At 50.9% G+C, this 9119-nt stretch overlaps 1 protein-coding gene across 2 annotated transcripts; it reads right to left on the bottom strand.

The window, feature by feature from the left end:
• Positions 1 to 588: 588 nt before the first annotated feature.
• SALL2 (spalt like transcription factor 2) lies at positions 589 to 5775 on the bottom strand. Of its 2 annotated transcripts, XM_044662300.1 has the most exons (4): positions 5706 to 5775; positions 4861 to 5196; positions 2337 to 4458; positions 589 to 1692 (listed from the first exon to the last, which is right to left on the bottom strand). In XM_044662300.1, exons 1-4 carry the CDS (start codon positions 5773 to 5775, stop codon positions 1455 to 1457), a joined length of 2766 nt encoding a protein of 921 aa, XP_044518235.1. In that variant the 3' UTR covers positions 589 to 1454. The 2 variants fall into 2 exon arrangements, with proteins under 2 accessions (XP_044518235.1, XP_044518234.1); XM_044662299.1 differs by lacking the exon at positions 589 to 1692 and having other exon boundaries at positions 2088 to 5196.
• Between the last annotated feature and the right edge of the window lie 3344 nt (positions 5776 to 9119).

Genomic DNA, 9119 nt, shown 5'->3' with positions numbered 1-9119 from the left:
CTTCATTCTGCTCACATGATGCCTCTGCCAACCACCTCACTCAATAGTGTTGGATATATCATTTTTTGAGGAAGCATTAGGGGTAAGCCCATTTATTTATCTCATTAATTTATCTCACATGTTTAATTTGTTTTCCTTTGTTTTCTTTTTATCTAAAGGAATAAAAGAATCAGTTCACCTTCTTGATTCCTTCAGCAGACCTGCTGACAGCTTAAAGTTTGGGGAAAAATCAGGTAACTGAAAGAATGGGCCCCCACCACTACAGAATATGGTGGCAGAAGGCCCAACATTTGCAAAGAGAAAACCTGAGATGGGAAGGAACACAGAAAGAAAATTCCCTACTTTGGGAGGCTAAGAAGATAGAGGGAGGGAATATTCCCATACTAGAAACTGTAATAGGATAAGTAGACAAACATTAATACCACGTGTTCAATTCCGGCAGAGAACTGGAGGCCTGAATGGGAGAGGGAGAAAATTCAGAAAAAACAGTGCATAGAGCCTGCTCTCTCTAAACAATGAGTCACAAGGAGCAAACAACACAAATGTTTGGTCAAAACACCTTTAATGATAGAAAGAAAGACACTAACATCTCCCCTCTCTGCCCTGCACATTTCACTATGTTAGGAATTTCTGGGGCCTACAGTTTTAGAGAAGCTGCCATGATCATGTCCCTCGACAGCAGGACTCTCAGTCACTGCTTCTCTGGAGCTCCTGTTTAACATAATCCTATGTTAAGAGTAAATACTACATTTTGTCTGTTACAGGAGGGAGGAGAAGGGCATATACCTCCAGGAGCTGGTAGTCTCTGAAAGAGCCAGAGAGTGGTGAAGACATAAGCCCTGGTCCATGGGCAGGGAGAGTAGGGAGGAGGAAGAGCTTAAAGAAAAGGGATATTAGGGAAAAAGTAGGATCCAGGGAAAGGTGGGGGGGTCCTAATAAACTGGAAACACCCCAGTTTGGAGGGACTTGTTACTTTGTCCTCTTTGTGCACTCATTATTAGAGCCAAACATTCACTAGAGCCATTCAATCTGAATTGGGGCATCCCTCCTTCAGATATATTTCCCAGACCTGGAATGGCAAGCGTTCATACCAGGCCTTATACTTTTATTTCCCTCCTCATGTTCCTGTCTGCAGTCCATGAACCACCCTCAACCCCCAACTAAACTGCTCCTTCCAGAAATAAGTCAGACTTGTACACTCCAAATCCTACATTGGAAAACTGTCAAGATGAGAGAGTTGCCATTCTCCAGTGTCTCCTCAAGGCGGGGTCGGGAGAAGGCTGACATGTCCTGCCACACCCACCAACCAGTCTCCTTTGCCTACATGTGACTCTCAGGGCCTATGGGCTGGCATACCCTGTATTTCTTCTCACCCCAAAGGGTTACGCCATGAACCAATGAAAAATCCCATTTGCTGGCACCTTCTGGAATAGGGTGAGGGGCACTGCAGTTTGCTACTTCTCTTCTCTGCCTGGACTCTCGGGTACAGTCTTGGATGCAGGAGGCTGGAATATGAGGGGGGTGGCCTTCTCCTTGGCCTCACTGGATCCTATTGCTGGAGATGATTTCCCAGCTATAGTTCCTGGACCAAACAGGGCAGGTGTTGCCAGGGCAGCAGTGGTGGCAGAGGTAGAGCTGGAACCTGGGGGCTTAGAGGCCAGGCCACTTGACAGGAAAGGTGTATACTGGTTCCAGAAAGATAGAGGGCCCACCCCCACCAACTGGGCAGGGATGTCCTGGGACAGGAAGTCCCGTAGCTTGACCTGGTCACCAGAGAGGAGGGGCATGGGGCCTTCCAGGGACAGACGCCGGCCCCTTTGGGCTGGGCTGAAATTCCAAACGTGGGTGCTCAGGTGCACCTGCCAGGAGGGAAAGGGAGAGGAAGAGAGGAGAGGGAAGGTTCACCCCTGAAGGAGCTAGAGAGGTTTCCCCCTGGGGATATGAAGGCCTTCTAGAAGACTGTGTTCCTCACAATTAAGGGTAGAAGGGTCAATGAAAAATTCCTCAGGGGTTTCTCCCCTGTGAACACCAGGATCTTGATGCATAGGGGGGGCTGGAGAGGATCTTTGAGGGATATGATTATATTAGGGAGCCCCAATTGCTATGACAATAATATAGAGGGGCAGGTAAAATCATAAGGGTCCTTCTATGGAACCCCCAATCTCTGCTCCTTGGTTCAGGAAGCAGTAGGTACAGCTAAAGGGCCTCACTGGATTGTGGGATCATCTTTCCTACCAAAAGGGCAGAAGCCTGGTGCAGAGATTGAAGCTGAATGGCCTGGGGCCAGGGAGAGTGAGGGTACACTCTGAGGACCATGGGGGGCAAAGGGCTGTACCTGGTGGTGTGTCAGCAGCACGTGCTTCTTGAGGGTGACCCGCTCAGGGAAGCCCTGCTTGCAGATGCTGCAGGTGAAGAGTGACCCCTCCTTGCTGTGGGCCTTGTGATGTTCCTCTAGGGCTGCCTGGCTGGGACAGGACTGGCCACACACCCCACAGGACCGTTTACTGCTGTTGTTGCTGCTGCTGCTGCTCATACTCTCCCCATGCTCCTTCCTTCTGGCTTCCTGCATGCCTGGCCCCTCTGCTATGACAGCACTGGCTACTTCCCCTTCTGGAGAGAGCACTGAAGTTGGGCTGCTATTCCCCTCAGGCTGTCCACCCCCCTCAATGCCTCCTGTAAGCTCATTTTTTCCATGCTCTGTGGACTGAGGTTCCTCCAGGTTGCCAGGAAGCGGCAGGGAAGGCAGCTGGGCTGACTTCTCGCCACTGTCCATCTCCTTTCCAGATGCTGGTGTTGTGACCACTGCCTCATCCTCTGGACCAGACGCTTCTTCAGAATCCCCCCTCATGGAAATGGCCTTCTCACCACCACTCTCTGAGCCCCTTCCTGCCAGGGAATCCTCATCTGTTATATCTTCCTCTTCTTCCTCCTCCTCCTCTTCTTCTTCCTCAGACAGCTCCTCCTCTGGGGATGCCTGCTGCTGTGGTGGCTGCTGCTGCTGCTGCTGTTGCTGAGGGAAGACTCCTGCTGCTAGTGGTGCAGACTGCTCAGCTCCACTTTCCTTCACAGCTAGCCCACCTTCGGGCAGCATGGTGCCTCCATTGGGGATCTGCCCCCCAAGATGCATACGGACATGCTGCTGCAGAGTGACGGCATTGGTGAATTTCTTCTGGCAGATGGGGCAAGAGTTTTGGGCCCGGGCAGCTGGACTAGCCTTATGACCCACGAAGTGGGCACGAAGATTGCCCCGAGTAGAGAATGCCCTGCCACATACTTTGCACTTGAAGGGCCTCTCTCCTCCGTGCTGCCCATAATGAAGCCGCAGGGCCCGGGGACAGCTCAACACCCGAAGGCAGATGACACACTGGTTGGGGCCTGAGGAGGCTGAAGAGGAAACCGCAGGGGCAGAGGTGGTAGAGGCCCCTGAGGCAGTAGAAACAGCCCCAGCAGCTCCCTGCCGATCAATCTTTTCCACCAGTTGCTGCAACTTGGACGTCTCTGAAGGGGAAGCCCCCAAGGGCTCCAGCACATATGGGAAAGGGAAGCCACCACTGGTCTTGAAGTGGTTCGTCAGCAGTGCCCAACTGGGCAGAGATGTTACCAGTTTACTCAGTTGCATCCTAGTTGTGGTGCCAGTTTCTGTTCCTCCAGAGACAGCTGAGCCCTCACTTCCAGGTGGGGTGTTTTCATCCGCTTTGTTCTTTGGTTCCACTGCCTTCATGAGCACGAATTTGTTGAAGGTCGGGAGCCCTGGAGCAGTGGCCGTGCCTGCGGTGGTGGAGAGCAGGGTCAGGCTCTCAGTGGCGGTCAGTGCTGTGGCCGAAGCTGACAATGGCTTACGTTCAGCTCCCCCTGAAGTGGTTTCCTCCTCAGCCTTCTCTGGAGGCACAGACATGCCATAAGGGAGACCGCTGCCAGTGATGACATAGTCCAAGTGTTCTGGTACTGGGTGAGGGTTCATCTGCACATGGGGGTACTTCTCTCGGTGGCGGTGGAAATGTACCTTTAGGTTACCTCTAGTGGTGAAGCGGTTGCCGCAGACGTTGCACTTGTAAGGTCTCTCACCAGTGTGAGAGCGCAGGTGGATCTGTAGAGCACTGTCACTGCCAAATACTTTGGCACAAAAGCGGCACTTGTGGCGCCCGCCAGGCTTCTCTAAGGGGCCCATCACTTCTCCATAGCCCAGCTCACCACTACCGTTCTTCGGTTTCAGAAGACCTGGGGAAGCTGCTGCTTCCAAGCCCCGGGCTGCCCCCAGACACTGTGCTGCCAGCAGTCCTGTGGTGCCAGGGAATGCCAGGTGGGGAGAGGAGATCAGTTGGTCTGTGGTGCCTGGCAATGCTGGGGAAGGGGTTGGGGTAGGGGTGGGTTTGTGGCTTCGCCCTATGCCACCACTAGAAAAGGGGTGCTGTGCCCCTAGTGGGTGATAGAGGTGGAAGAAAGCAGGCTTGGGTACTTCTGTCCCAGAGCTGGAAGAGGAGGAAGATGAAGAAGCTGGTGTAAGTGTCTTGCTTGCCTGGCCAGGCTTGATGGGACTGAAAAGGGGCAGTAGGGTCTTGGAAGAAGTGGCTGCACCTGTGCCAGGCAGTTCTGAGGGGCTGGTAGTAGTACCTACTGACTGACCCAAGGAGCCCAGAAGGAGCACTTGCCTGCAAATCTGCTCTGTCATTTGCATTTGATGGATCTGTCGCTGCTGCAGGACCCGGAGTTCCTCAAGTATCAAGGGGATGTTTAAGTGACCACTACCTGCTCCAGGAGGAGGGGGAGGAGGTGGTGGTGGAGGGGGTGCAGGGGTGGACTCTGAAGCCAAAGGAGTTGCTCCCAGCTTGGGGCTAGCCAAAATCAGCCCCCCACCTCCACTAGCTGAAGTAGCTCCTGCTGTGGTAATGAGAAAGTGGTCTGAAGAGTCTTCTCGAGCCAGATCTGGCCCCCAGCTGGTATCCGTGGGTACTGAGGGCCCAGGGTCGGGGGGATTGCCATGCTCTGTATCTATAATCTGGGGGCTGTCCTGGCCTTCTGCTCGAGCTTCAGAAGAGGAGGAGGAGTTCGAGCTGGAATTTTCCTGGCTCCCAAGGATCACCATCACTGGGGGGTCCGTACAACACGTGTTCTGGTGGGTGAGGAACTCGGTTGGGTCAGTGAACTGGGCACAACACTTGGCGCAGACTTGAGGCTGGTCCTCGTCGCCAGTGTCACCTGGGGAGAAGAAAAGGGTATTGGGGAGGGAGGAAGGGTGGGTGTGAGACACAGGAAAACACAAGGCTCTAATTAAATAACCCACTCAGCACGACTGAGGGTAGGGGGGTGGGCGCTGAAGGACCCAGAAGGTTTTCAATTAGGCAAGCAAACCAGGAGGGTCTGAGCACCGCCTCCCTGCCTCCCCGTCCTACCCGCCCCCCCCCCCACCTGACAAGGATTATAGCAGGATCCCTGTCCCACCAGTCCAGACCACCCTTACGCTGTAGTCATGTGAGATACCCAGTACATCCCTCCACAGTGGGCCTGGGAGGTGGGGGAGGGGGTAGCGTTATCTCCGCTGAGGGGTGAAAGAAGGGGAGGGGGCGGGGCAGTGGCTTAAGTGGGGAGCTCAGCATTGAGCTAAACCTCTACCCTATCAAACATCACCTCGCAGTCTGCTTTCCTCCCTCCCCCGTTCCCTTCCTTTCCTTTTAACCCCCTCCCCAAGGCCCCAGCTCCTACCGCACCTCTTGGCTCGGCCCGTAGCTCCCCGCAGGGTCCCCCGGGACGAGAGCTCCTCCCGGCCTCGTGCGCCATGGTGAGGGTGCAGGGATTGGGGGGACAATGGGGATGGGAGTGGGGGAGGGGAGGAGGTGGTAGCGGCCGCGGTAGCTGCGGCAGCCTCTGCACCCAGGCGTCTTGACTGCAGAGATGGAGCTCGGGAACGGCGCAGCGGCTACGGCGGGGAGGGCGGTGGGGCGAGAGGGGGGGCGAGGAGGAGCGCGGGTAGCTGGGGAGGGGGGGAAAGGAGAAGCAGAGAAGGGGAGGAGGAGCAAGAAGAGGAGGAGGGGGAGGAGCTGTCTAGGGAGAATGCAGGGAAAGGGGAGAGGGGAGGAGCCTTCGGGAAGGAGAGGCGAGAGGAAGGAGGGGCCAGAGAATAGAGGTGCGGGAGAAGGGGGGGGGGCGCGGGGCGTCTAGGATAGCATCCCGGCTCGGGACTCTAGCCCAGACAGTACATTAGTGTGTCGGTACTGCAAAGAGCCATACAAAGACTGCACCTTTGGATTCTTCCAGGGTTGGCCATTCACCCTCTTACCTGCCCTTACCTAGGTAATGAACCGGCCAGAAGATTTATAGGGTGCATTTGGAAACAACCCTATTTATTAAAGGACAGTCGTAGAGCAGATCCTATTTTTGGAGAAAGGGTCTAGTGAACCAGGAAGGCCTGAACTAAAGAATAGGTGAAGTTCCCTCCCTTCCCTCCCCCCCCCCCACCCCCACAGATGTATGGAGAAAACAAAAAAAACTATATGCTCCATGAGTGTATTCCCAAGGAAAATTGCTTTTACAAGGGATGCTGGTCTGGTTCACCTTGTGGCAGAACACTAGGTAAGCTATTCAGGGCCAACAGGACATTGCCACTTCCTCTTTGTGCCTCTCACCTAAAGAATACCTGAGTGCAGAATACCCTTTAGGCCACCAGGAAAAGTCCACTTCCTGGATGATAACAGCTTTCAAACACACACAAGGTTGAACTAAGGGACCACCTTCTATTTAATAGTTTTATTCTTCTACCTCTTCCAAAGTTATTAGGCTGCTTGGGTCTGGGAAGGTATTAAGAGAATTATTGAGGGGAAGAGCTCTGACCTGGAAATGCTTCTGAGTGAGGATGGGACAGTTTCCTCTCTGAGTCAATTAAGATGAAACAGAAGTCAAAGAAAGTAGAAGGACCAAGAAAGTGATTGGGATGGGTTATATATAATCCCTGAATTCTATGTTTCACGATACACATTCTGCTTATATTAGAAGACGTGGACCATACTTTCCAAAAGAGAACTTCCAAGTATCATTAAAATTTTAAGTTGGAAGGAATCTAAGAGGTCACTTATCTAAAAAAATAGATAACCAGGGGCAGCTAGGTGGCTCAGTGGATTGAGAGTCAGGCCTGGAATTGAGTTCAAATTTGACCTCAGACACTTCTTAGCTGTGTGATCCTGGGCAAGTCACTTAATCCTCATTGCCTTCCCCTCTTTCTTTTTTTTTTTTTTTAACCCTTAACTTCTGTGTATTGGCTCCTAGGTGGAAGAGTGGTAAGGGTGGGCAATGGGGGTCAAGTGACTTGCCCAGGGTCACACAGATGGGAATTGTCTGAGGTCGGATTTGAACCTAGGACCTCCTTTCTCTAGGCCTGACTCTCAATCCACTGGGCTACCCAGCTGCACCCACTTCCCCTCTTTAAAAAACAAAACAAAACAAAACCCTTACCTTCCATCTTAGAATCAATGTCAAGTATTTTTTCTTTTTTTTTTTTTTTAAACCCTTACCTTCTGTCTTGCAGTCAATACTGTGTATTGGCTCCTAGGTGGAAGAGTAGGAAGGGTAGGCAATGGGGGGGGGTCAAGTGACTTGCCCAGGGTTACACAGCTGGGAAGTATCTGAGGTCAAATTTGAACCTAGGACCTCCTGTCTCTAGGCCTGACTCTCAATCCACTGAGCTACCCAGCTGCCCCCTCATGTATTTTTTTCTAAGGCAGAAAAGTGGTAAGGGCTGGCAGTGCTTAAGTGCTTTGCCCAGAGTCACACAGCTAGGAAGTGTCTGAGGCTAGATTTGCATCCAGGATCTCCCATCTCTGGGCCTTGCTCTCCATCCATGAGTCACTGAGCTGCTTCCTCTTACACTTCTTATAGCTAGTCCTGTGGATTTTTCTTCTATATTTCACTTGCCTCCTCTCTATTGCCATAGCTACCATCCTAGTACTGGCCCTACTTACTATCCACTTGGACTATTGCAACAGTTTCCTAATATATCTTCCAACCTCTAGGTTTTTCCATCCCTAAGACATTCTTTATATTGTAATTGTATTTATCTGTCCCATGGACAGATCTGGATTTGTAACTTTTCCATTATTCAATGAATCCAGTTCAAATCACTCTGTCTAGCATTCAAGATTTTCTATAGTTTAGTTAGATTGTACTTTTCCAATCTTTTCTCATACAACTCTTCCATATGTCCCTTTGCCTCCAGGTAAATTGAACTACTTGCCATGCTCTGTATTTACCTCATTATCTCATACCTCTGTGCCTTTCTTTAAGCTTTCATTAGTGCTTGGAATGCTCTTTTAGGCGGAGGTCTCAACTCTGTAACCCCCACTAACCAATAGAAATTGCTTCATTTACGGAGGACGCCTCATACTTGCCAATTACAGAGGCCTGATGGGTTAATGGCAAAAGCTTTGGCTAATATTCAGGAGTCCTATGTTCACTATAGCTGACTTGAGACTCTAGAGCTTTATGGCTGAGATTGATGAAAAGAAGCAAATCCTATCTATAGCTCCTGCTGCTGCTGCTGCTGGTGGTGGTGGTGGTGGTGGAGAAATTCCTGAGAATCCTATCTGGGAAGATAAAACTCTGAGAATGCAGAGAAAACATCAAGGGAGGAAGTGATCATCAAGGTTTTGGCTTAAATGTCTGAGAAGATAATTTTACCTTTTTAAGACTTTCTGCCCTTTCTCTAGAACAGGGTTTTTTAACCTGGGATGCAAACTCCCAAGGGGTCTATGAATAGGCTTAAGAGGATGTGTAAACTTGTTTGGGAAAAAATTGTATCTTTATTTTAATCTCTAAATGAAATTGTTCATTTCTTTCAATTATGGATGTAGGCAACATCTTATTCTGAAAAGATCCTGTAGGCTTTGACAAAGGGATTCATGTCACAAAATGTTTAAGAACTCTAAGTTTTAGAAAGAAGCTTAGGGGAAGAAGAGATAGGAATGATCTCAGGGCTTCTGAAAACTGGATCCTAGCCAAAAGGAATTAGTGATTCTCTGTAATGAAAATGCTCAAATCATTCATGCCTTTGCATTTTTGCCCAGGTCAGCTCCCATGCCTGCACCATATATGAACTTCTTTACCTCCATCTTTCAGGATACTATTCTTTCTTC

This window comes from Gracilinanus agilis, chromosome 2 (assembly GCF_016433145.1).
Source record: "Gracilinanus agilis isolate LMUSP501 chromosome 2, AgileGrace, whole genome shotgun sequence".
Taxonomy (NCBI): Eukaryota; Metazoa; Chordata; class Mammalia; order Didelphimorphia; family Didelphidae; genus Gracilinanus; species Gracilinanus agilis.
Note: the sequence above shows the minus strand (reverse complement) of the source record. Positions and strands in the feature narration are given on the sequence as shown.